Here is a 27,898-nt window from a genome sequence, read left to right on the forward strand (position 1 = left end):
TTATCAATGTGTCGTGATTGCATGTTTGATCAATTTCAGACTGCAGAAGCTGGTAAAAATCTTCAGTTTCTTTGTCTTTGGCCTTAGTGATTGGTGTGTAAATTTGAATAGTAGTTTTATTAACTAGTCTTCCTTTTAAGTGCATGGATATTATCCTATCACTGACAGCATTCTACTTCAGAATAGATCTTGAAATGTTCTTTTTGACAATGAATACAGTGCCATTCCTCTTCAAATTGTCATCCCCACCATACTAGACCAGATGATTGTCTGATTCAAAATGGCCAGTAGCAGTCCATTTCAGCTCACTGATGCCTAGGATATCGATGTTTATGGCTCCATTTCATTTTTGACAATTTCAAATTTTCCTAGATTCATACTTCGTACATTCCATGTTCCGATTATTAATGGATGTCTGCAGCTGTTTCTTCTCATTTTGAGTCATGCCACATCAGCAAATGAAGGTCCTGAAAGCTTGACTCCATCCACGTCCTTAAGGTCAACTTTACTTTGAGAAGGCAGCTCTTCACCAGTTGTCTTTTGAGTGCCTTTCAACCTGGGGGACTTACCTTCTGGCACTATATCAGAAGATGTTCCGCTGTTGTTCATAAGGTTTTTCACTGGCTAATTCTTTCCAGAAATAGACTTCCAGGTCCCTCTTCCTAGTCTGTCACAGTCTAGAAGCTCAGCTGAAACCTGTCCACCATGGGTGACTCTGTTTGTATCCGAATACTGGTGGCATAGCTTCCAGCATCACAGCAACATGAAAGCCCCCACAGTACGACAAACTGACAGACACGTGGGGGGTGTGTATGCTTACCATAATAAAAAAATGATAATAGGATATTTGAAAAATCAGAAAAAAGAAAACTTCATTATGAAGATGTGTGTAATGTGGTCTTGTCTACTTGAGGTAGGGGATGTGACAATAAGGATAGGTCATTATTAATCCAGCACCGTTGCCATTTATCACACATTTTTTATGTGTCTGTGAACTCTACTGGATCTCAGATGGTGTGATAGGTTCTAAGAAAACATAGGCATAGTTTCTGAATTTGGAAAGTTTATAGTCTACTTACTAGCTTTTGTTTGCATCTAGTTTAGACAATGGAGAAATACCTATCTTACACAGTAGGAAGCCCAAAGGTTAGACGGGTGTCTTAGTCATCTAGTGCTGCTGTAACAGAAATAGCACAAATGGATGGCTTTAACAAAGAGAAATTTATTTCCTCACAGTACAGTAGGCTAAAAGTCTAAAATCAGGGCATCAGCTCCAGGGAAACGCTTTCTCTCTTCGTAGGCTCAGGAGGAAGGTCCTTGTCTGCAATCTTCCCCTGGTCAAGGAGCTTCTCAGGTGCAGGGACCCCAGGTCCAAAGGATGCGCTCTGCTCCCGGCACTGCTTTCTTGGTGGTATGAGGTCTCCCTGTCTCTCTGCTCGTTTTTTTTATTTTGTATCTCAAGAGATTGCCTCAAGACACAATCCAGGCTTACACACTGAGTCCTGCCTCACTAACGCAACTGTTGCCCGTCTTCCCTCACTAACATCACAGAGGCAGGATTTACAACGTACAGGAAAAGACAACATATGGGAATCATGGTCCAGCCAAACTGATACACACATTTTAAGGGGACATAATTCAATCCATGACAGTAGCCTTCAGGCAACTCTTCATTTTTCTCAAGACCCGGCTACTTTGCATCTTCTGGCTTTGCCATTTATTGGCTCCATCTTCAGGCTGGAAGCCAGATGGTTCAGCATCTCCAAATTCACATCTAGGCAATATCCTAAGGAAGAAGGGAGACAGTCTTCCCTGTATCTTCTTATGAGTAAGGAGAGTTTTGAAGCTTTGAGGTCTCTCAGTAGGCTCCTCCTCACTTCTCATTAGCTAGAGTTAGGTCAGATGTTCTAGGGGAAATAGAATTACTGTGATTAACTTAGATGAATTATTAATTATTAATGGATGGGTCTGGGAATCAACCAGGATGACCACTGTATGTTTTATTTCTGCTGCCTAGCGGATAGCAGGCAAAGAGGTGGTGACCATACAGCATGATAATGCGTGGTGCAAACACACTATTGGAGCACAGAGGAGGGGCTTGGATAGGGCCTAAAGTGGGGCCAGGAGATTGCAGAGTGGATGATGCGGGGGTGGGGGGGGTGTGTGGTCAGAGAGGTGAGGAAGATCCAGATCACAAAGACCTGTATATGCTGTTGGGGGACAGCCTTAGCAAGGGAAGACCCTCGCTGTGTGTTCTGGCAGATAATCCAAAGAACTGACACATAGCCCTTTCCAGATTCACGTGCTCAGGGAAACTTACTGACACAGGCAAGCAGCTGCTCTCCAGTGATGGCCGGCTGGAGTATTTTCCGCAACCACCTAGTTTTTTTACCTAGCAAGGGACCTAAGCTTACATACCATTCCAGCTGGAACCAAGGCTCATTGTTTTCTCCCACGTCCTCCGGCAGTCAGCGTTCCCAGGGACTTCATGTCCAGGCCCAGATGTTTTCCTTCTTCTTGCTAAGGCATTCCTCGGCCTTGGCTGCTGGCTCAGTTGTGCCATTCTTGGCCTTGTACCTTAGCCTGAGTCCATCCCAGATTCATCCCCAGCATGCTTCGGGGAAGAGCAAAGCTCATTCTATTAGGGAGGGGATGCATATAGCTGAACAGCATTACCCTACAGTCCACCCCTGCATACTCTCCTAATGTCCTTACAATCTTACCGCCCCCTCTTCCGCAAAAGCCCTTGGACTTGGTATGCAGAGGAGAATTGCAAAACCAGGCCACATACTCAGTATAACCAGCAACACAGCCAATATCATCCAGAAGCCTGTCTGCCAGGAGGACGGGGAGGGGGGAATTGTAGCCAGCTGGAGACAGGGTCAGCGGCGTCATGTTTGCCAGCAGTGATATGTTGTTCCAAGTCCTACAGAGCCAAAGACACATTTTTAGAGGCATCAGGGCTATGCATGCAATATTCAGTTTTTATGATGGCACAGGGGCATCCTACCCTGAAGGATGCTACCTACCCTTTGGGTAACAGGCTGTGGTCCAATTTGCACGGCTGACCTTGTATTAATACTCCTAAAGCCTGCATTTGTTTTACAGCGACCTTCGCCTGCTGGAAGGCCTCCTCTTCCTTTGTCTCTCAGTCCCATACTGCTGCTTTTTTCACATTCTCTATCTCTCTGTCTCTCTTCTTAAACCCTCACTTCCCAGAACTCTCCCCAGTTTCACCTGTTTCTCACTTATTCTCTTCTGCTCTAGCCCCCCATGTCACTTTCTCATACAATCTTTTTGTTTCTCTCTCCTTCAGCCTCACTTCTTTTCTTCACTAACCTATATAGCGGCCATAGGGTGTGGACTAAATGGGATGCGGAGAGGTACTAGTACCCCAGGAGCCCGACAGTTGCCTGTAGTTGCTTCACAGTTTCTGGGCATGGGTAGGCTTGGACTTTATCCATCACCGCTTCAGGCCTCACTTGCGGCTTACCCAACCAGATAACACCCAAGTGCTTGACCGACAAACCAGGCCCCTGCGTTTCTCCCTTGTTCATTACCCATCCCAGTGACTGGAGGTGCGTGACTGCCCCACCAGCTGCAGTCTGTAAAGAAGCAAACAAGTCAAAGGTCAGCATGACATCATCAATATAGTGGAGTACAGCCACCTCAGTAGGGGGAATCCACCACTTGAGGTCAGTAGCAACCATGCCATGGCATATGGTGGGGCTATGCCAGTACCCTTGTGGGAGCACGGTAAAAGTCCACTGCCTCACCTTCCAACTGAAGGCAAACTGGTCCTGGCTTTCTGAGTGTAGAGGGATGCTAAAGAAAGCATTAGCCAAGTGGTAAGTGCCCAGTGCTTCCCCCATTTGCCCCATCATCTGCGTGATGTTGGGTACAGATGCAAACAACGGGGGAGTCACCTTATTCAATTCCCAGTAGTCTACCGTCATTCTCCAGGAGCCGTCAGGCGTGCGCATTGGCCAGCCAGGAGCATTGAAGGGGCTTTTGGCCGGTCTCAGAATCCCCACTGGGTATAGCTCCCGCATGACCTCAGTGATTTCTTGGTCTCCGTTTTTTTTTCTTTTTTTTTTTGCAAGGGAGGTGGTACTGCCATGACCTGAGCTGGGGAGTGCAACTGCACAGCGGACCATTTACCATTACCTTGTACTACAGTTTTTACGGCTCTCACTTGCAGGTGGAACTCATCGGAGGTCTGCAGCTCCAGCCCCAACAATGTATCTCTGCCCAGAATGTATTCTGGTATCAGGGCTATGTATACTTGGCAGGCCTTTGGGGGTAGCCTACCAATCTGTAGCATTAGTTTGATTTGGCATGCTCTGACGGCCCCACCCGGGCCCCACCCCTGTACCCATCAATAGCTGTTAGTGGCCATTTAAACCTGTTTGGGTTACCATACATCAGGGTGCATTTTGCTCCAGTGTCCACCAAAGCCAAAACATGTTGCTTGTTAGTGGGGGTCCAGTGTATGATCATTTCAGTGTGTGACTTCCGGTCCCCTGTCACTCAATGGAGGGCTTCCTGCACCTGTGGTGCACCTTGGCCACACCCCTAGTCAAGGGGTGAGGGAGACTCTTACCCTTCGGTGGGGGAGCCATAAGTTTGGCCTCCTCTCATGGGCTCCAGTCAGTGCCTTTGTGGAATCCAGATCTTTTGTCAGGAACAATTCTACAGCAAAGAAACACATTTTACAGAATAGACAGTTTGATCAAACATATGACACAAATAAGAAATGCCCTTGCAGGGAACTGCCACATTGAGACCCCAGACTGCTTGTCTGAGATGCATGGTTCAGGCTGGGGTTGTCTTGTCCCCTCCCATCAGCCATTTAAATCTGTCCATTGAAGTGCTCAACTGCCCTTGTGTCTTGGGGTGATAAAGAGTGTGAGGAGTTCGTTTAAGATTCAGTAGAAGCCTCTGTATAGGATAAAAATCTTCGATATGATTTACCTACTGAGAACACCCCTGGCCTGTTGGCTTGGGAATCTGTCTCAGCACAGGTTTTAGCCTTGGCCAGGGTCTCATAGGTGGGTTAGCTTTGCTGTGCTATCCAGCATTTTCTGATGACAGTGGCAGTCCATGTGTGTAGGCCCAGTCTAGGATCGTGTGTGAATCTCCAAGGGCGGTCCCCTCTTAAATCCAGAAGGTGGTTGGTTGATTGCACATCTCTTTGCTCTGGAGTGGACAGTGCTTCAGCGTCTGCAGTCAGCTGGTAAGACCAGTCTGCTCGTTGGGTGTTTTCCACTCTGAGCCTAGGGACTTTTCTGATGACTAGCCACACAAGTAACAAAAGCTTATCAGGAGCAGAACTGATTTCGTTATTTTTTTTTCCGGATGTCTCGTTTCTGTAGGGGCTTGCTTTATATGTCAGCCCGAGGGTTATCAGTGGCCAGATTGAATGACCAGGCTATTAGCTATAGCCTACGTCACAGTTTCCTTGTGCCCCTCTAAAAATGGCCCTAACTGCTGCAATTCCCATCAGGACTTGAAGGCAAAAGTTTACAAAGGTGTGCATTAATACATCAACATCGTCAGTACATACAATAAGGATTTGTAGGAGCCCCAAGGAACTTATCCATGGTCAGGCTGGGGCAAGTGTCTCAGTGATAGTGACCTCAGACCCAAAGTATACCTCATTGGACTTTAATTGTAACACAAGGCCTTTGCTCCTTGCTGGTGACAGAGAAATTAGGCTTAACCCTCAATCTTAATTATTTCTGAAGGAAGATCTGGGAAACGTTGGCAGAGACCTCACTCATTTGTGGGGCCATGCCTCCCTCGCACCAAGTGCAAGCATGGGTCCAGCCCAGTTGCCTGGTAACCTGGAGTTGGGCCCCCCTCTTTTAGTTTTCCCCTTACCATCGCAGCTGCGGCTAGGTTGCTGTTCAGTTATCTTGGCCAGGGCAGCAATCAGGGAATTCTGAGGTCTCTTCAAGGTTGCTAAACAGAAGCTATCTGGAAGGGCTTTTTACTCCTTTTTTTTTTTTTCTTTTTTCCCTGCTGTTTTAACTCTTGCTTTGCACTGGGTGTTACAGGGTGTTCTCAGCCCCAGGGACTTGTTCATCCCCTCCAACTAGCTCCGGTCTCATGTTCTACCGACTAAGCTAGCTGGCCACCCTGGGATTTCTCCCACAGAAAAGCATACAGGCCAGGCCTCCCCCCACATAGAGTTCGCTGGCCACCCCGGGATTTCCCCCGAAGATGCCTCTTCTGCAAACAGGGCACTAATGTTTCAATGGAGGAGGAATATGCTGCCCGCAAATCGTCCAGTTGCAGCTCTGCTTCCAGCTGCCTAACTAGGGCCCTAGTGGCTGGCTCCGTATCGGATGCCCCTCTCAGTGCTGCCAGTAGAAGCCACCCCACACAAGCTACCTCAGCAGGGCAATCTGGCTTTTGCTTTGGGGCCTCCCATGAATATCTCCATGCCCATGACAGCGGCCACGCAACTCCCGCAACCAAAACATGAACATCCTTCTTTTCTTTTTCAACATGTAAAGACTCTAGTAACTGCAACAATCCCTGTGGTGTTTTGGGGGCATCCCCATACTCACACACAGGTCTCCAGGCATCAACAGCCTGGGCTAGTGGTCCCAGGGCATGCGTCCCTGGCCATCCTGGGATTTCCCCCAGCAGAGTCCGCTTTTCCCCACGCATCTGGGAAGGCACGGTGAGGCACGGTGACTACGCGACTTGTCAGGGGACAGCCCTAGCAAAGAAAGACTAGGCAGATAATCCAGAGAACTGACACATAGCCCTCTCCAGATTCATGTGTTCAGGGAAACTGACACGGGCAAAAAGCTGCTCTCCAGTGGCAGCTGTCTGAAGTGGATCCGCTCCGCAACCACCTAGCAAGGGACCCAAGCTTATATACCATTCCAACTGGGACCAAGGCTCATCGTTTTCTCCCACGTCCTCTGGCAGTCAGCATTCCCAGGGACTTCATGTCCAGGCCCAGATATTTTCCTTCTTGCCGCTAAGGCATTCCTCGGCCTTGGTCACTGGCCCAGTCATGCCACTCCTGGCCTTGTACCTTAGCCTGAGTCCATCCCCAATTCATCCCCAGCATGCTTTGGGGAAGAGCAAAGCTGATTCCATTAAGAGAGGATGCATGTAGCTGAGTAGCATTACCCTACATATGTCATGCCAAGGAGCTTGGACTCTGCAAGCAGTAGGGATGACTAAGGCTTTTAAAGTAGGAGTGTTTGAGGCAGTACATGATCATGTACAATGCCTTGGATATTGCAAAGGTGCCCTGAGTCTTACCTATTCATTCGTGCTGGATAGAAATGGCATGGTGTTAACAGCAGTACCATTTTCCTTTCCAGGGTTCTGGGTGGAACGGACCCCTGTGCATGAAGCAGCCCAGCGGGGTGAGACGCTACAGCTGCAGCAGCTGATAGAGGGCGGCGCCTGTGTCAACCAGGTCACAGTGGACTCCATCACGCCCCTGCACGCAGCCAGTCTGCAGGGCCAGGCGCAGTGCGTGCAGCTGCTACTTGCCGCCGGGGCCCGGGTGAGTGGCTCCTTCAACATCTCCTTCAGCATCGACCTCAAGGCTGGCTGTAGCCATGGGAATGGGTGGGGAAAAGTCAGGAGACTGCATAGAGTGAGGAAAAGAAAGGGTTTGGGTTAGCATTCTGTGATATACAAATACATGGAAAGAAAGGAAAGCAGTGAAGGGTACTGAGAAGGAAAGGTAGAGGAAACCAGAATAGGCTATAGTGGAAGCTAAGGGAACAGGGAACAGTAGACACTGTCCAGCCCACTGGGGACCAGGAAGATAAGGACTGAGAAGCGTTCACGGATTTGGCTATTGGGAAGTCACTGGTGGTCAGAGGGAAGACAGATGAAGCAAAATAGTGGCCACAGAACTTAGAATTCAAGGGGTGGGCAAAAAGTGAAGAGTGTGGACAGCTTAGGCTTTGAACAGTTTGGGTATGAAGGTAGTCAATGAGGAACTGAAACAAGTTTCATCATGTACCAAATAGAAGCTGAATATGAACATACTCTAAGTAGAATTTGCCAGTTTAGGGAGTTGCCTTTTTCCTCCCCTACAATTTCCAAACTAGAAGAGGCATGTTAAGCAGTTTCAGGCACTCCTTTTATCTGAGGCCTGAGTTAAAAACCCACTTTTACACCCTGTCTTTCCCAGCTTGCGACCTAGTGTTCTCCTTTCCTACTCCGACCTCCTTAGGTGTTGAGGCAGTGGAGAGAGTGAGGCTGAAGTTTATTCTGCTCTTGAGGGAAAAGATCCCCAAACAGGACCACTTCTATACTTAGGAGGCTCACAGGGACTGCCTCAATCCTTATTTGTTTTTATTTTTGAACTCCCTGGACTAGCACAGTGCCTTAGCACATAACAGAAAGCCAGTGCTTCTAAGAAGTATCTTTGTAGAGATGAACCTGGATGAAGAGAAGGTGAATTGCACAGCTTTTTTGCCCTGCCGTTTGACACTTGTTTCTTTCTCCCCATGAGGTGGATGCCCGCAACATCGACGGCAGCACCCCTCTCTGCGATGCCTGTGCCTCGGGCAGCATCGAGTGTGTGAAGCTGTTGCTCTCCTATGGGGCAAAGGTCAACCCACCCCTGTACACAGCATCCCCACTGCACGAGGCCTGCATGAGTGGTGAGTCGGGCTGAGGGGCATCTTGGCCCCGCTGTGCTCCCAGGCTGCTGCTTCCCTGAGAGAACAATCCCCAGTACCACTTCAGGGCCTGCTGTCCCTTGTATTTCTTACAGTCAGCACCACACGTGACTCCCTTTTCTTTTTGCTCCTAAGAAGTTTCACTTTTCTTTCTGGGATGAAATGAGTTTGGGAAGGAGGCAATACAGACAGCAGGTGGAAGCCAGTGCTAGAGAAGGAGAGTTCTTTCTGGCTCTGGGTCACTCAGCTGTGGAGATCTTAAGATTTTCTGAGTTGAGGTACAGTCTTCATCCAGAGCTGTGGGCAGTTGTTTCTGTAATGTAGATTCTATTTCTTACCTGAGTCTCCTAGTACGTTTCAAATGTTAGTAACAGAGGTCAGTCAGCTCTGTAGGCTCTCACTTGTCTTTGCTATAGTTTTGCCCTTGTAAGCGCCTCATCTATTTGGACGGTGTCTTTGTTTCCTACTGCTGCTGTAACAGAAGTATCAGAAGTGTGTGGCTTTAAAGAACAGAAATTACTTTCACACAGTTCTGGAGGCTGAAAGTGCAAATCAGGGTCTTGGCTGTGTGGGTTCCTTCCTCGTAAGTAGTTCTGGGCATTCCTAGGTTGTTTGGCATGCAAACGATCCACATGTGGTGTCCGTCTGGCCCAGTGTTTTGGGCCTCTGTGTCTAACCTGCCCTTTGTACAACTCAGGAGTGATTTCGATTTAGAACCAACCCTGCTTGGGTATGATCTAATTAATGTAACAAAAACCCTGCCTTCAAATAGGATTACATCTGCAGGTATAGGGGTTAGGATTCCAACACATATTTTTGGGCAACACAATCCAATTCATAATAGGAGGCGAGACCCAAACATGTGCAGGATGACTAGGGCCAGAGGGCTGGGCCAGGGAGAGCTGGGACAGCGTGCTGTCAGGAGGGTTGGAGCTAGTCTTGAAGGCTTTAGAGAGCAGGTGGGGTTAGAACTGGACCTCGGAGAACAGGTACATTGCAGATGGTGGGAGCATAAGAAGAAGGCCGCTCTAAGCATTGGGAAAATTACTTGTCCAGTCTCACCAGATCACGTGCTCCAGTGTAGGAGCAACAACAGGTAAGACTGGAAATTTGGGGTGAGACCAGCTGGTGGAAAATTTTTAAGGAGTTTGGATTCTGCCCTTTTGAGCAAAGGTTGTGAAACTCTGATCTATGTTTTGATTGGCTGGCATGGTGTGTGTCTTTGAATGCACTTGGTGGGGCGTGCACTCCTATGTGGCTCTATACAGTGTCACTGCTCCCAACATCTCACACCCTCATTCATGTGTTAGGCCATCTTCTGACACTGTCAGGCACTGGGCATTGCTTCAGGCAGCTGTCGAAGGTTTTTGAACAGATGTTGAATGACAGGAAACAAAATTTTAGAAAGGCTAATTTAGCAACCATTTGTGTATCAAAAGACTGAAATGATGTATTGTGTGTGTGGCATGGTGATGGGCAAAATAGGACAGATTCACTTAAAAAGCATTGAGGGAAGAATCAATAGGATTTGGTATGATAGGGAGTGGGAAGGGAGCAAAAAATTGGAGCAGGAACTGATGCTATTGGCTGAAATGGGTTAGCTAGTGGTAGGGACCCTGGGAAAGGGGAACGGGGAATGTGACTAGTTTAAAAGATACCAAATTTGTAGTGAAGCAATACCCAGTGCCTGTGGGTGTTGGAAGATGGCCTAATATGTGAATCAGGGTGTGAGATGATGGGAACACTGACCCTGTGTGGAGCCACATAAGAGTGCACACCCACCAAGCGCATTCAAAGACAAACACACACCACGCCGACCAATCAAAACATAGGCCACAGTTTTGCAGCCTTTGCCCAAAAGGGCAGGATCCAAACTCCTTAGGCTGTCACTTAAAGACATCCAAATGAGATTGGTCAGCAGATGGTCATAGATGTGGACCTGGGTTTCAGGGCTACAGGTGGTAATTTGGTTGTTATCTACAACAAAGAGGTAATTAAGTTTGAGAAAGGTGGCATCTCAGAACATACCAAAGATGGAGAGCAGAGCAGAGAACCAAGGCCTTGACATTGATCCAAATCCACATTGCAGATACAGGAAAGAGGAGCCCAGGAAAGAGGCAGAAAAGGGGTTGTTAGAGAGGCCAGAGAGGAATCAACTTAATAAGAAAGTAGAAGGGTAAGTCGTCAGGAAGTCTTAAACTCAGGATACCAGTAGCTATATGTCCTTACCACCAGGCTTGGTGCCACCCCAGGCAGTTTGTGGATTAGGAGGTGGTGAACACTTTCTTTCCCACTGAAGACCCCTGGAAACAGTGAAGAGCCTTCTCTCACTAGTCAAGGTTGTATTCCCAAACAGAAGGTTGGCAGTTCGAAACCACTGTCAACTCCACGGGAGAAAGATGTGGCAGTCTGCTTCCGTAGAGAAGGCCTGTGGGGGTCGCTATGAGTCAGAACTGACTTGATGACAGTGGGTTTACCAGGTGGAGACGGTGAACAATCTCACTCCTCTAAATAAAAGAAGAACCTTCTTCTTGCTTCCCCAGGGCCATACGGAAGTGGTAGGCTACCCTTAGGTAGGCCTGTAGTTCCCATTTTTTCTTATCTACCCCTGCAACTAAGCATGGGGTTTACCTCTTCCAGCTACCATGTCTGTTGTGTTTATTACTTTACATGTGTATCTATATTGATTCTTTTCCATTTATTTTAAGGAAGTTCTGAATGTGTGAGGCTTCTTATTGATGTTGGGGCCAACCTTGAAGCGCATGATTGCCACTTTGGGACTCCTCTGCATGTTGCCTGTGCAAGGGAGCATCTGGACTGTGTTAAGGTGTTGCTCAACGCAGGTATGTTGGTGTTTACCTGCACTGTGTATCAGCAGAAAGTTGGGCAGGGCAGTCAGATAGAGCAGGGTTTGAACCGGCTCTTCTACTGGCCGCCCAACACCTCAGTTTCTGTATCTGTAAAATAGAAAAATTTAAACCTATTTTGTAGGGGTGTTGGGAGGATTAGCGATAACATTTCCACACACTACCTTGTGCATAGTAGATGCTGAAAAAATGCTACTAATTATTATTAAATGTCACAGGGAACCATCCACAATACCTGTCTAAGAAGGTTACTGTCTAAATCAGAAAGAGATGGGACTCTAACATGAAATGGAGTGACCAGAGCCGAGGCATTTGGAATCCAAGTAATGGAAAGGTATTCTTAAAAAGGCTCAGGATAGAGAGGTTCCCAATGTTATCATGGGGCTCAGTTTCTTTGAGGGTAACAACAACAAAAAGCCAACCAACCGAAGACTAGGTGCAGGACCTGTCTACAACAGAAGTTTCACAATGTGACCAGGGTGGATATTGGCAAGGTGCTTTGATTGTGAATCCAACTTAAATATTTTGTTGAGGGAAATTTTAGTTTAGTCATTTCATTCATTCTGGGTACGATTTAGAATAAAACAATTTAGGATAAAGAACAGAATTGTTAAGAAATAGAAAGATTATGAATTCTCTTCAGATGATGGTCACTGGAAGTTAAGTTATATGTAGTTTTCTATTAGTGAGTCTTATTCACTTTTATGTGCCACTTTTAAGTCTTTTTAGTGAAAAACATTCATTTTGTGTATGGTTATCTATTGGAATATTTTCTTTATTTTTCATACGATGGTAAAATATGTAGATTAGAAGCAATCATAAGCCAGGTTACCTGTCTGATGGTTGTATCCTGTTTCTCCCAACATAGAGCAATGTCATTATTGTTGAGTTTTTAAAATAAAACATGTTGTAATACGACAACCCTCTGTAGATTTTGGTGTATACTTAATTGCATTTTTTCTTTAGTTCCTTTTTTTGTGTCGCTTTATAGAGGAAAGGCTCACATTTGTGTTTTTAACCCAGCAACCTTTATGCATTAGTTTGAACTTTGTATCAGTTATTACTCCTTTGTAAGTAACAACCCGACCTGTTGCCCTCGAGTTGATTCCAACTCATAGCAACCCTCTAGGACAGAGTAAAACTGCCTGCCCCGTATGGTTTCCAAGGCTGTAATCTTTACAGAAGCAGACTGCCACGTCTTTCTCCCACAGAGAAGCTAGTGGGTTTGAACTGCCCACCTTTTGATTAGCAACCGAGTACTCAACCACTGTGCCATCAGAGCTTCTTTTGTAAGTAATAGGAAACCAGATTCAAGCTGGGTAAACAATAAAGGGGATTTCTTGGTTTAGATAATCTGAAGGAGGTTTAAAGATTAGTTTCATTCATTGGTTCAACAATGTTATCAGGATCTCAGTTTCTTTAAATTTTGCTGTTCCTTTTTTTTTTTAATTGTGTTTTAGGTGAAAGTTTACAGCACAAATTAGTTTCTCATTCAAAAATTTATACACAGATTGTTTTGTGACATTGGTTGCAGTCCCTGCAATGTGTCAGTACTCTTCCCTGTTTCCTTTCTACCCCGATTTATCCATGTCCATTTGTCCAGTTTTTCTGTCCTTTCCTGCCTTCTCATCTTTGCATTTGGGCAGGTGTTGCCCATTTGGTCTGGTATACTTGATGGAACTAAGAAGCATGTTCTTCCCATGGGTAATGGTTTTATAGGCCTGTCTAATCTTTGGTTGAAAGATGGACTTCGGGCATGGCTTCACTTCTGAGTTAGCAGGGTGTCTTGGGGTCAAAGTCTTAGGGATTCTTCCAGTTGCTGTCAGACCAGTAAGTCTTGTCTTTTTTTCTGAATTTGACTGTTGTTCCACATTTTTCTCCTGCTCTGTCTGGAACCCTCTTTTATGTTCCCTGTCAGAGCAGTTGGTGGTGGTAGCTGGGCACCATCTAGTTCTGGGCTGAGACTGATAGAGGTTGTGGTTCCTGTGATTCATTAGTCTTTGGACTAATATATTCCTTGTGTCTTTGGTTTTCTTCGTTTTCCTTTGCTTCAAAGGTAGTGTGACCAATAGATGTATTTTAGATGTCCACTTGCAAGTTTTTAAGACCCCAGATGCTACTTACCAAAATAGAATGTAAAACATTTTATGAAGTATGTTATGCCATTTGTCTCCTGAGAACATGGTCTCCAGCCCTCAGCCCCAATAACTCAGTCCCTCAAGATGTTTGGATGTATATAGGAAGCTTCTATAGCTTTGCCTTGATCAAGCTGTGCTCCGACTTCCCTTCATGAATTTTGCTGTTCTGCTTTCCACAGCATTAGCTTCATCCCAAGCCTGGCTTCCCTAACATAGTAAAACATAGTAAGTCCCCGAATTAGGAACATCTGATTTATAGACAACTTATACTTGCCTGTTAATGTTATGTAAATTTGCCCTCACTTGAAAATGTTTGAACTCCTACTCACAACAAGTTTTTCATTATAATAACCTTCACTTGCTGCATGTGCAGCTTTTAAATCACTGAACAGGCTTGGAGCCTTTTCTTCAGGGCTTTGGTTTGAATCCCTGCTGAGATTTTGCATTTCTAACAAGTCTTCAGGTGATGCTAATGCTGCTGGTTAGGGACCAATTCTGAAAACCACTAGTAGAGCAGTGGTTCTCAAAATTTATTATACATAAGAATCACCTGGGGATCTTGTTAAACTTTAGATTCTGATTTAGTATATCTGGAGTGGAAATGCTTTTCTTACACTAAGGGTAAGCAAGGCTAAATAAGAATCTTATGCACCTGGTCCAACTTACCTACAAATTCGATTTAAAGTCACATATAGGAATGGATCTTGTTTGTAACCTGGGGACTGCCTGTAGTGGCAAAATGGCTGCAGCAGATTGAAGCTTAAAATCCAAATCAGTTTCTAGAAGGAGAGCAAGGCTTCTGGTTACTTTTTCAGAAGAGTGAAAAATTCCCTTTCCCAGATGTCTCTGGCATACCTCCCCTCATGTCTCATTGGGCAAATTGGGTCCCATGTCCAAACCTAAACCACTCCCTTTGGCCGGAACATTGCCAGGTTCTGATGAACTTGCACCTGGATTATTTGAACCAATTACTATGGTAGGGGAGAGGGATTAGACCAGTCAGGGCCCATACCTGGAGCTGGAGGTCAGTCAGTCCTACTCACCCCTATCCCAACATCCTGTTCCAAATTGCAAGGCCAGGAGTACAGTGAGGGCCGTTGGAAGGGAAGTGAAAAGGCAACCATAATGTCTACGTAGCCTTTATCAGGATACCAGGTAGATTTCAAAGGGAATTTCCATACATCTGGGGAATGAAGTGATGGGTGAGTAGAATTCTCTTGAGGAAGTCTGATTGATGTGATTGGTAGTGTTAGTACTTGATGCTTGCTGATACCATCACATTGTTAGCACCTTTTCAAAATAAAACTTAATCCTTGACTGATAGTCTAATCTTACTGGATGGGCTCATTTAACATCCCTTGTCAGATCAAATGGATTTTTTTTTTTTTAAAGAAAACTATTTTCTAATTATGGAAAATTTCAAATATTCAGAAATATAGGGAGAAGATGAAAACATATCCCTATGTACTCACGAATAGATTCTTTTAGAGGTGGGTACTGCATACCTTTGGAAAATCAAAGGAAAGCTATGACCATATCCCTAGAAAACATGCATGCGGGCTATTTTGCATGTTATTTCAAGCAGGCAGGGGCCCTGCCTGAGAAGTGAGCTGTGGTGCAGCCACGTGGTACCTTACAGTGGTGTACACAAAGACCGTAGTTCATTTTGCAGGCAGTGGGTCCAAGTCGCTGAGCTGTAGATTAACTTTGCAAGCGAGGAGGGCTGGGCAAGGTGAAAGCCCAGTTATTATGTGATTTAATTTATAATCTGATCACTAACAGTAAATATTTAACTCTGCTAGAAGCATTCAGAGGTAGCTAATTGAAGATTGTTAGGCTTTTACTTTTTCAGCACTGTCCTTGTCACATTTTTTTCAATTATTGTTTCAACAGGCGTATATTGAGCTATTTGTGCTTGCTTATGTTCTATGTGTTTTTGGGGTACAGAGGTACATGTGACAGCCCCTTCTTTGGGTTTTTACCTGCATCCACTTTAATCCTGTTTTGCTTTGAAACCAGGTTTTTGGTAACGAGCACATTGTGACCCCATTTCTCTGAAGCATAAAGTTGAGAATTTTTTTTATGCCCAGGTGGCACTAGTTGTTTTTCTGGCTTCTCTGTCTCTGTGTCTCTCTCTCACATACACACACTTCATATTCCTTAGTTCAAAGCCCATTATCATCATTGGTCCACACAAAGCCACTCTTCCCTCCCTCCCTTCTTTCTTCTATCCTTTTTTCCACCACCCTGCCCTCTGACCATTCTGTTGTGTTAATTTACATCCTTTTATCTCTGTGTTTTTGTAAGATGCATGTTGTCATTTGAGACATATACTTTTAATTGACGTGAATGGTATCGTGTTAGGTATCTTACTGTATTTTTTATTTTGTCACTCAGCGCTGTATTTTCAGGATCCATCTGTGTGGCTGTGTGTACATCTGGTCTGTTGTTGCTAACTGCTGCAGACGATTCTGCTTCCCTTCTTATTCATCATCCCTTCTTTAACACCTGATCAAATGATGCCAAGAACTTATTTTGAAAAAATCCCACTTTGTACCTTGGGAAGGCCACCCCTTTGAAAGAATCACTCTCCCCAAGGCCTCCTGTATTGAGTAATTATAGCAAACAGGACCGAACTCTCTAAATTTATTACTAAGTGAGGGCATGCTGCTAATCTGATTTTTTTGACCTCGCTTTTGATAATATTTTGTGATTGTGGTTTAAGTCTTATTAATTTGGAGGATTACTTTACCGATAATAGGATATTTGCTTGGCTTCAGGAGTGGGCTTTGAAGCATTGGTATTTTCTTCAAAAGAAATTCTGAGGCTCGAGGAGATCTCGTTGAACAGAATTGGTGATGGCTGTGCCCTAAAAGGACATTTTTCAACATATTTTTTATCAGTCTTTATTTTCGTGTCTGCCTTGAGCATTATACTCTTTTAAGAACTACAGTAAAACCTGTGAAAGCTAGAATCTGTGTATGACGGAAAACTCAAATATTTTCCTTTAAAAAGGGGAAAAAGAAAAGTGGTAAGACTGCACCCTGTCAAAGGTGGGGGACACCATAGAGTTGCAGAAAAACAAGGCAGTCCCATCTAGTTCCAGCCTGCTTCCTATATGAAAAAAGTAACTCCTGCTTTCAGGTTTGGAGAAAGCTGCAGTAGAGTCTGATTTTGTCTTATGGATGGGGATGGCTTCTGTAAATTGTGCTGAGAGCAAAAGTGTGTCAGCTTTTCTCTTGGCTTAAAGTTCTCCCTTTGGTGGTATTTGTTCCCCCCTCTGGACCTCCAGGGGCCAATGTGAATGCAGCAAAACTTCACGAGACAGCCCTTCATCACGCAGCCAAGGTGAAGAACGTGGACCTCATTGAGATGCTCATTGAATTTGGAGGGAACATCTACGCCAGAGACAACCGAGGGAAGAAGCCTTCTGACTACACATGGAGCAGCAGCGCCCCAGCCAAGTGCTTTGAGTACTATGAAAGTGAGGCCAGGCTTTTCTCTGAAAGTATTTCTGCCCGGTAGGGGCTACCAGGGATCCCTGGGCCATCTTTCATCTTTTGCCGCTTGTTTGCTATCCCTCCTTGAGTTCCAGCTGGGGGCTCTGCCTGTAATTCCAGGGTCCTGACCCATCGCCTCTGAGATGCATTTTGAGTACTGTGTCTGCTGGAGCTGTTTGTGCTGCTGCATCTGCTCCGACAAGGTTCCCTTGTAATTGCAGCATTCACTAATAAGGTAGAGCCTGTGGCTGGCAGTGGCAGGAACTAGCACCTGCCCAGGCGCTAAACCTTCCACCAGTGCCTCAGGTGTCTGCAAGTTTTACAAATGAGCCTACTTGCCACAGATTAGTTCTTTGCTGACAAATCTGTGTGCCAAATTATAACACTATGGCTCCAAATAAAATAAAATCCCAGTGGACTTCAACCAGATTCTACTTCCTGATCCTCCTTCCTCAGATCCCTGAGTGTCCTTTCTGGTAACCTTCCAGATAAGGCATACAGGACATATCCATCTCCAAGAGAAAGGGAGGCTTTTCCACTTCCCCCTTAGAATATATTGTGGTAGGGATATTATGCCATTTCCTTAAACTGTCTTTACATACTTCCTTGTTCTCTCTTTTTTTTTTTCCTTCAGAGACACCTCTGACCCTGTCACAGCTTTGCAGAGTGAGCTTGAGGAAGGCCACTGGCGTCAGAGGACTAGAGAAAGTCGCTAAGTTAAATATCCCACCCCGGCTCATTGATTACCTTTCCTACAACTGAGCTTCGAGTACAGGAGACCAGGAACAGACTGGTGATTTACCCTGCACTGCTGCCCAGCTGTGCCCAGCGTGGGACAGAAGAGGATTCTGACTTGTTTGTCTGAAATGATGTCATAGATACAGAGAGAACAAAGGTCCCTTGAGTCCGTTTTGGCCCTCCTGTTTTGTCTTTTCTCCAGAATCCTGGAGGTATTTCCAAGGCACTAAGAAAGGTCCTGCTTCCACTTCCGTTGTGGGTGTGACCCTGTGCTGGTTCTCCCCCGGAACTTGTGCTTTAACTCCAGCATGGTCACAGTGACCCGTTTTCCTCTTTTTACCAACTTTCTTCAAGGGCTTAGGACAAAGGTGGATTGTTCTCTTTCCTCAAGGGCTTAGGACAAAGGTGGATTGTTCTCGAAGCAAAGGGGAAGGCCAGGCAAGCCTGGGGATTCAGGGTGCTGCTGTTGATTTTCATATGCCTGGGAGGAATCGGGTACCTGGCCTTCATCTCACGAGTCAGCACAGGTGTGGCCATGCCTGCAGGGCAGGGCTCAGGCCCAATGTGTTCACAGCAGGGGCTGTGATCCAAAGCTGGGCTGAATGGGAGGTTGGGTCCTGGCCTGACCAGGGGCCAGGGGTGACTGCTTTGTTGACATTTTTCTGCCTGGACCCTTATTTTCTGGAGCAGCAATTGGCACTTTCTAAGGCCCACCTGTGCTGAGGTAGACCCATCACTCAGGGAGCTTCTTACTGGTCTTAGTGGGGGAAAGCTCAGGCTTTTTGTTCCCCACAGGTAGCACAGTGTCTCTGAGGAAGTTTTCCTTCAGTTTGAAGTCTCAGCTCTTGTAAAAAGTTATATAGGATAAAAAAATTTTACAGTATATGTAGGATGCACACTAAGGTATTGTTAATGAGTCTTTAAAACAAAAGATAATGTGAAGCCATGTTAGCTTATCTTCTCATGGGTAGTTATTAAGCCCTTTGCAATGTAAAGAACTGTTAGGAAACTCTCTAAGGATTATTTCCCACCCATTTCTATGGTTGCGAAATGAATTCTTCTCCCACCCTAAATTTTGTTAATTTCTTGAAGCTCTAAAAGGTAGTAGAAGTCGCCAGAACGAAGTGGGTTCCATCAACCATTTATTCATCCAGTTTGCAGATATTTACGAAACATCTGTTATGCTTAAGGCAGTGCGTTCAGTGCTTGAACTAGATAGGAATCAAGACTCGTGATCCAAGGCAGGAAAACAAAATGTTTGTTTCACAATTCGTTCCTATAGTAATAACGATAACCCTGATTCTGTATCATAAACCATGAGGGGAAATAGTAGGTAGTATATTCAGACTGCATTTACCTACCTAAGGTTCTGTATCTTTATTTTATTTTAAGTAGGAGTTAAGTTAGAGAAATTTGCGTAATTAGTTCAGGTATATTTGGTTTCTGAGGAAACCGAGAAGACACCACTTGCGTACACCAGTGCGAGTCATGCCTGAAGCCAGCGTGCCCAGGAACGGGAACAGAAGGATGGACAGATACTCCCAGGATCTGCTTGGGCCTCCCAGCCCCAGAGAGTGCGTGGAATAGGTTTCGATCAAGTTGGCCAAGCTGATGCCAACTGCACTGCACCACCAGAGGCATCTCTCTGCAGGATTACATGGGGTCACAGGTCTGGTGGGAAATCTCATGCTGGCTGCCATGGGTATTTTCCATCTCCAGTGCTTCAGCCACTCGTACAGTGGTGCTTCATCTTATCCTGAGAATTTGGGTACAGTCTTAAATACACGTCCTGGGTAAATGGATGTTTCTGGATGCAATAGTAAAAACAGCTTTGGGTTCTACCCCTTTCATCTTTGTAACAGAAACTTGCCTCTAGCAATTAAATCTGATAACATCTCTACACAATACAGCACCTAGCACAGAATCAGGTCTCACCCTCTTGTTGCTCAGTAATAGTTGTTGAATAAAGTTCATCCTGTGTTCATGTGACCTGTTCTTGTTGGGAGCAGAAGCACTGGCATGGGCTTCATCCCATGTGAGTGGAGAGGGGTGTTAGAAGGTCACCCCTGTCCAGGAATCATACCTACCTGCCTCTTCTCCTGGTGCTGATTTCAGGGCAGCCCTCATGTGGACTTTCAAGGGGGAAGAGACCCTGCCCAAACAGATGACTGGAGTTCAGGCCTCCTCTACTCTGAGGTCATGGTGTGACTAGAGACAAGTTTGTCCACTCTTCTGGGCCTTTATTTTCCCAGCTGCAAAACGGATAACAGGTCAGACTTTGGGCATTAAAAGGATTTGATGATCATCCACGGAACCAATCTCTTTGTTTTACAAGTAAGGAAATGAGGTCCCACTGGCTTTATAAGCTTTTTTGTGAGGCTGAAATTAGGTGATTGAAAGATACTTTGAAAAGTCAAAAGTGCTGTGCACGTGTAAGTTGTACACTTAGGATTGTACTATGGTGTTGATGTTTATAGATTTTATAGCTGTATAAGCTATTCTGGTCTGAGTTTGGGATAGTACCACCTATTTTAGGAATAATACATACAGAAGACTTCTCAGTTTACATTTTAAAACTTAATGTACAGTTGACAAATTTGAAGGTGACATTTGCAACTGTATAACATTATTGGTAATCAAAGTATATAAAGATCTCTTATAAGTCAGTAAGCTAGAGCTTAACAACCCAATAGAAAAAAACAGGTGAAGAATATGAACAGAAAATATAAAAAGAGGAAACCTTAAATATCCAATAATAACTGGAAAGGATGCTCAGTAGTGATCAGGGAAATGCAAATTAATGAATATTTAATTCAATGATGTGGCACCATTATTTACCATCATGTTGAAAAATAATGAGAGTTTCCTGATGTTGATGGACCATATGGGCAAATGGGAACTCACAGACCACTTCTGAGGGATAAAAAATTAATACATCTACTTTGGAGAGCTATTTTATGATATCTAGTGCAATTTGACAGCTTTGTATTGAATTGTGTTGGTGAAGAATATTGAATATGCCATAGACTGCCAAAAGAATGAACAAGTCAACCAGAATGCTCCTTAGAAGCAAGGATAGCAAGATTACGTCTCATATAGTTTGGACGTGTTCTCAGGAGGGATCAGTCCCTGGAGAAAGACATCATGCTTGGTAAAATAGAGGGTCAGCAAAAAGAGGAAGACCCTCATCTGGTGCAATGATGGGCTCAAGCACAGCAACAGTTGTGAGCATGGCGCAGGACCGAGCAGTGCTTCATTCTGTTGTGCATAGGGTCACTAGGAGTCAGAACTGACTCGATGGCACATAACAGTACGGTTGAAGGAAACTGGTGGTGCAGTGGTTAAGCACTCAGCTGCCAGGCGAAGGTCAGTGGTTCTAACTAATTGCTCCGTGAGAGAAAGATGTGGCAGGCTGCTTCCGTAAATATTTACAGGCTTGGAAACCCCATGGGGCAGTTCTATTACGTCCTATAGGGTTATTATAAGTCAGAATTGATGGAAATTTTTTTCTTTTTTGGTTAGTTGAATGTGTGCATACTCCCTGTCCTCAGTAATTCTACTTTTATAAATACTGAGCCCTAGAGAAACCCTCAGACAACCCAAGGAGATGTGTATGAGGATGTTAAGTACAGCAATATTTGCAATAGCAAAAGGCCCTATCAGGATAAATTACGGAATGTTATTCATCTAATTACCTATACTATATAAAAGTTAAGAGGAATTAGAGTTACATGTGTTAACACAAATAGATGGTAGGTGAAATGGATAGTAGATTTTGTTTTAACACAAAAATGTAATGGTAGGTGAAAAAAGCAAACCTTATTTATGTACAGTATGAATCCATTTGTGTAAACTGCAGAACTATATAAGTATGGATACCTGTGTGTATTAGTCGGAAACTGTGGTGGTGTAGTGGTTAAGTGCTACACTGTTAACCAAAAGGCTGGCAGTTTGAATCTACCAGGTGTTCCTTGGAAACCCTATGGGGCAGTTCTGCTCTGTCCTATGGGGTTGCTATGAACTGGGATCGACTCAACAGCAACAGGTTTTTTTTTTTTTAATGCGTATTGGGGTTTTTCAGAGAAACAGAACCAAAAGGATACACACAGATCAATTTTAAGGAGCTGGCTCACACGATTGCAGGGACTGGCAAGTCCAATATCTGTAGACCCGGCAGGCTGGAAAATCCAGCTGCATATTTATGTTACAGCCTTAAGGCTAAATTCTCTCCATTAGAAACCTCAGTTTTTGCTCTTGGGGCCTTCCACTGATGGATCAGGCTCACCCACATTATCAAGGGTAATCTCCTTAAGATCACAACAAAATACCTTCACGGCAACCTCTGGAGTAGCATTTGACCAAGTAACTGGGTGCTGTAGACTAGCCAAGCTGACACAAGATTAATCATCCCGCTATATATGTAATGGATGCTTAAAATCACAGAAATCACATAGCAATGTCATGGCTGTGGTTACATCTAGGGAGTGAGGAATGGAAATGTGACTTGGGGATGGGGAACAAAGGGAACTTCGACTCCATAATATTTCTTTAAAAAAGATATGAAGCAAAAACGATAGAATGCTACTATTTGTTTTTGTTGGATGGCAAATTGATGGTGGTGGTTTTAGAGTCGACTCCAACTCATGGTAACCTTATGTATAGCAAATCAGGCCTGGTCCTGTGCCACCTTCATGATCATTGGTATGTTCGAGTCTATGGCAAATAGGCAAGTAGGCACATGGGTATTACTTTCCATATGCTTCAGTATTTTTTTTTTCCCGTAATAAACATTTAATGCACAAAGGACCAGGCAAGGGCAAAAATATCTATTAAAAAAAAAAGGAAGAGTTATTTATGTGACTGTTACAAACTGTATTCTGTTTAAAAATATATGTAGCTGTGAGTGATATACTTGACCTGTCAGATTTCTATTGATGATAAGATTGTGCTTTTGATTATAAGACCTTGTTTTCACAAGTGTTGACACTTTTTTTTTTTTTAATACTGCCCTTGAAAAGTCCTGGAAACCTGGTGGCATAGTGCTTAAGAATTGGGCTGCTAACCAAAAGGTCGGCAGTTCAGATCCACCAGGCGCTTCTTGGAAACCCTGTGGGACAATTCTGCTCTGTCCTACAGAGTCGCTATGAGTCTGAATCGACTCCACGGCAATGGGTTTTGTTTTTTAAAAGCCCTAGATTGTGCTGTTGGGCTCACAGAGCCTACCCTTTCTCATCTGAAGGAGAATGTCAGATGGAATCTCTTTAACCGGTCAGTGAGGGACACACTTCCCTGGATGATTTTGGAGCTTCTAGATGTGGCTTTGGGCAAAGTCCTCAGCTTCAAACGGTACCTTGTGGAGAGCTCAAAGGCAATTCCTCTGAGTTGGGGAACCATTCCGCAGGAACCAGACACAGCTGTACAAATGGTCCCCCCGGCCTGCGCTGGGCGAGCCTCAGGGCCACCCCGTTCCTGGGCGCCGCCTGCCCCCTGCAGGTGAAGGCGTGGGGCGACCTGGAGAAGAGGAAGTGGGCCTCACGGGATCCCAGCTGCAGCTGTGCTCTCCTGCTTGGTCCAGCAATTCCCTATGGTCTCCGGGGAAGGAAGCAGAGTCTCATTTCTTCCCTCCTTTGTTACTCACACTTGCACAGAAATACCACATAGGAAGTCCCATGGGCACTTCTAGATGAGTCTGCAGAGAGCTCTGAAGTTGTCTGGGACAAAAAGAATATTTGCTTCTTTGATTTCCTCCACTGGGTTATTTAGAACTATTGTCATTCTTTCCAGAGAGCAGCACCCTTTTAAGCAATTGAGTTCCTGTATTTGTGAAAATTAGCATGAAACTGGCTCCAAACACAAAGCTGCTCAACAGCCAGCTCATACTGTGAGCAGCTGTGTGTGCCCTACAGCTGTCAGGCGGGAGTCTCCTAAAGGCTGAGGGCTGCTTTCCCTCCCTCAGGGCAGCACCGCAGCATCAGCTTTTCTCCCTGTAACGGCCTAGAAAATATTTCCAAACCCTGGAATCGTTGCTTTTTCTCATTTCTCAACGTTGGTACCACATGGTTCATTGATAGCTGGGCCCAAGTTGTTAATATTGGCTTGGAAGTCTTGTGATCTTCATTGGTTTGGATGAGAATGTGTCTTAAATTGGTCCAATCTAAACAGGGTGCCTCTAAAAACCCAGTGTCTCTAAACTGTGAATAAAGAGAGAAAACATTCACGAAGGGTGTTTCTCTCTCCTACACACACACACACATTTATTTATATAAAATTTCACTTTCCAGCAGATGGTCTCTAGCAGAGGCAGGTTACTCAGTAAGCAGGGTAACCATGGGCTTACTTACTAATCCGTAGTGAACAGTTTCACATGTTTTTCGCCACATAAGCACAAGTATGCCCTGCTTACCTTGCTCACTGGGACATCTGTCCCCATCTCTATCAGGGATTATAAATTTGAAAACAGGCTTCCATTCTGTAGGAAGCTGCTATGGGGCTGGGAGAGAGGCATATCTAGAAGCAGAATCTTTGATGTGGTGAAAAAATGTGAAACTGTTCACTATAAATGATCCAAGCAAGGTGAGCACCATACTTGCCTTGCCTATTGGATAATCTGTCCCTGATTTCCAGGTGTGCGGTTTTGGTGAACCACAGACTTCAGAGCTAGGGGAGAATTTGTCACTGAACTCTGAGCCAGGATATGCATTCTGGGTGATCAACAAAGAAAACTCCCACTGCTTCTTACAGTTAACCTGAATTTGGAAGCTCCTTCTGCTGTGTTAAAAGGCAGAGGACTGAGATGAGACCAGAAGCAGGGCACTCACTCCTCCCACCCATCCACCCACCCTTCCTTCCTTCCTTCTTTCTTGCTTTTTAAACCGGTTATTCTGTTTTAAGTTTTCCTTGCTGGGAACCAAGGATACCAAAACAAAAAACTCAAAAAATAAAACAAATACCGTAAAAAGAAATCTTGGACCAGATCTACTGGACTGGTTGAGAATGGAGGACTCCCTGATACTAATACCCTGAAACACTCTTTATGCCCTAAACTGAAACTAACCCGAGAGTTCATCTTACAGCTCAATAACAAGTTGGCTCAAAAAATAGTATCACCCGTAAGCACTGTGCTCCTTTAAAAAATTACCTATATGAGACCAAACGGTCAACAACTACTTTAAAACAAAAAAGAGAATGTAAAGGGGCAGGGAGACTAGATTAATGAAAATGGAACAACCAGATGGTAATGTTCATGCATTGCAAAGAATGTAACCAATGTCACTGAGCAAGTTGTGCAGAAATTGTTGAATGGCAACCTAAACTGCCGTGCAAGCCTTCTCAGACAACACAATAAAATATAACTAATCTTGGCTTTGAAGGATTTCAGACCCTCTCCCTCAGGGAGCAGACACAGGAAAAATACCACATCTGGTAAAGTAGCAGATTTGGGGCATGAGCCCTAAACAGGAGAACAACTAACTCTGTAGGCATGCTGGGGAAACGCCACAGAAGAGTATAGGGGTAGAGAGAGAAGGGAGGAGATAACCTTTGACCTTGTTTGGTCTTGAGCTAATGAAGGCAATATCATAACATTAAGTAAAAACCACTTCATTTTTATATTCATGGTGCTTTGTAGTTTGCAAAGCTTTAAAAGGGCTCAAATATTGGCAGCACTTTTCTGGAGTGAATGTAAAGATACAAAAGACTCGATGCAGTTCTCTATCGCAGCATGCCTTTTCTCTCAAGTATAGAAACAAAATGATGAGGTTTAATCCCATGGAATTTTTACATATTTGTAATAGGGTTTACTGTAATCCCTTCTTATGCTTATGTTTCCAAAGACCTAAAAGAGACTTTTATCATAAAGGGCAAAACTGGGCCATTCAGAGAGTGGGGATTTTGCCTGTCAACCTGAAGGAATCTATGTGTTGCAGAATAGGCATACCAAACAAAAACCAAGCCCATTACTGTCAAGTAGATTCAGACTCAAGGTGACCCCACATGTTACAGAGTAGGACTGCCTTACAGCGTTTTCTTGGCTATAACCTTTATGGAAACCCTGGTGGCGTAGTGGTTAAGTGCTACGGCTGCTAACAAAACGGTTGGCAGTTTGAATCCGCCAGGCGCTCCTTGGAAACTCTATGGGGCAGTTCTACTCTGTCCTATAGGGTCCCTATGAGTCAGAATTGACTCGACGGCACTGGATTCCGGGTAACCTTTAAGGAAGCAGATAGTCACGCCTTTCTTCTGTGGTACTACCAGGTGAATTCTAACCGCTAACCTTTAGGTTAGTAGTCAAGAGCAAACTGTTTGCCTCACCCAGGGAAGTTAGAATAGGCGTAAACCAAAAGCAAACCTGTTGCCATCAAGTCAATTCTGCCTCATAGTGACCCTATAGGACAGAGTAGAACTGCCCCATAGAGTTTCCAATGAGCACCTGGTGGATTCGAACTGCCAACCTTTTGGTTAGCAGACGTAGCTCTTAACCATTACGCCACCAGGCATAGGTAACTTAAAAAAAAAAAAAAGAAATCGATTAATAGAAAAAAATCCATCAAAAACTACCTTCAAAGAGTCTGTAAGTTTTATTTCTTCTTTGGGGCCAGAGGAGTACCTTGCTTCTTTTAAAATAGCACAGAGTGTAAAATTGTATTCAATAAATATACCAAAATATGATTTAGTTCCATATAATACCCAACTGGAAATGGGCTAAGAAGGGTGGGCAAAAAGAAGATAGAGGGACTAGGAAATGAGGCATTGAAGAAGGGGGGAAGGAAGAGAGGGGGCTAGGGAGGAAACGTGCGATGTTCTAGGTCACGGGTTGTATGGGTTACTAAATTTACTAACTGCCATTTACCATGTCACCTGAGTGAATACCAACCATAACTCTAATCTGTAGAGTTAGAAACTTTCCACTTAGAACAGATTAATGATAGGGCACAGTTTTGGACAAATGTGGTACTGACCAGAGCAATATTATCCAAATGGCTGTATGATATCAAACCCAAATCCCCACACCTGGCCACTTACCTGTGCTTTTCCCACCAATGGGTGGCTCCCAGACCCCAGAAGCCGTATCTAAAAGGCCTGGCTTACAAAGAAGTTCCCCAGACTCTCTGACTTAGCCCATGGATCAATACACTGATCTGCATTGCTTTAAAATCGGAGCAACACAATTACTAAGACTTGATGAAGTTGAATGATTTCTTTAATAACAAGTAAGCTGTGACCCAAGATGGGAGCCAGCTCTTATTTTGAACACATTTCTTCATGGAAACAGAGATTACAAGTGACATATGGGTTCCCAGGCTAGCCTACAGCAACGGGTTCCTTTTCATTTAAGAAACATTGAATTGCTTGCCTGTGATGGCTAAAGTATACTGCTAGGCTCTTCCTCGGTTTAAAAAAAAAAAAAGAAAATCCTTGGTTAAAGAGGAGTAAAACCTAGAGTAAGGCAACCACATTATCGCGCACACAGAGGGCTTTGCTCAGGGCTGTGGAAAGACTACTTTGGAGTGAGCAATCACATTCCATTAAGGAATTAGAGTGTAGTTGAAAGGCTGAACAGTTACCATGAGGAAACATGATTGAATCGGCTTGAAATTAAAACAAAATAAAATTTAAATATAGGCTTTAGATTTGTATTAAAAATGGGGAAAAGGCTGGAGGAACTTGGAGATGCAGAAAGTACTTTTGGTATTCGGTAGGGCTTTAGAAGTTTGTAACATGGGTCATTCTCCAATGTGACTTCAAAATGTAGGTTGTTCCTTTTCCGTGACACAAGAGTAGCACCTGGCTGTTGAAAGGATTCTGACTCATGAGGCCCTATAGGACAGAGTAGAGCTGTCCTATAGGGTTTCCAAGGAGAGGATGGTGGCTTTCAACTGCCAACATTTTGGTTAGCAGCTGAGCTCTTAACCACTGCACCGCTAGAAAGGCCAATTTAGGGCTCACTATCAAATTTTTTTTTTTATCAAATGAGTCGGAATCGACTC

At 44.5% G+C, this 27,898-nt stretch overlaps 1 protein-coding gene across 2 annotated transcripts in view; it reads left to right on the forward strand.

Annotated features, from left to right (window-relative positions):
• Positions 1–25,276, forward strand: part of ASB13 (ankyrin repeat and SOCS box containing 13) — a 52,686-nt gene extending 27,410 nt beyond the window's left edge. Inside the window, exons 2-6 of one of the 2 annotated variants that reach the window (XM_049882062.1) lie at positions 7,350–7,537; positions 8,501–8,651; positions 11,378–11,512; positions 16,967–17,158; positions 17,809–25,276. In XM_049882062.1, coding sequence (XP_049738019.1) covers positions 7,350–7,537; positions 8,501–8,651; positions 11,378–11,512; positions 16,967–17,158; positions 17,809–17,936 — 794 coding nt within the window. In that variant the 3' untranslated portion in view covers positions 17,937–25,276. The remainder of the gene's footprint in view (positions 1–7,349; positions 7,538–8,500; positions 8,652–11,377; positions 11,513–16,966; positions 17,159–17,808) is intronic. The other variant, XM_049882063.1, reaches the window with a different exon arrangement.
• Positions 25,277–27,898: the final 2,622 nt, after the last annotated feature.

This window comes from Elephas maximus, chromosome 4, assembly GCF_024166365.1.
Source record: "Elephas maximus indicus isolate mEleMax1 chromosome 4, mEleMax1 primary haplotype, whole genome shotgun sequence".
NCBI lineage: Eukaryota > Metazoa > Chordata > Mammalia > Proboscidea > Elephantidae > Elephas > Elephas maximus.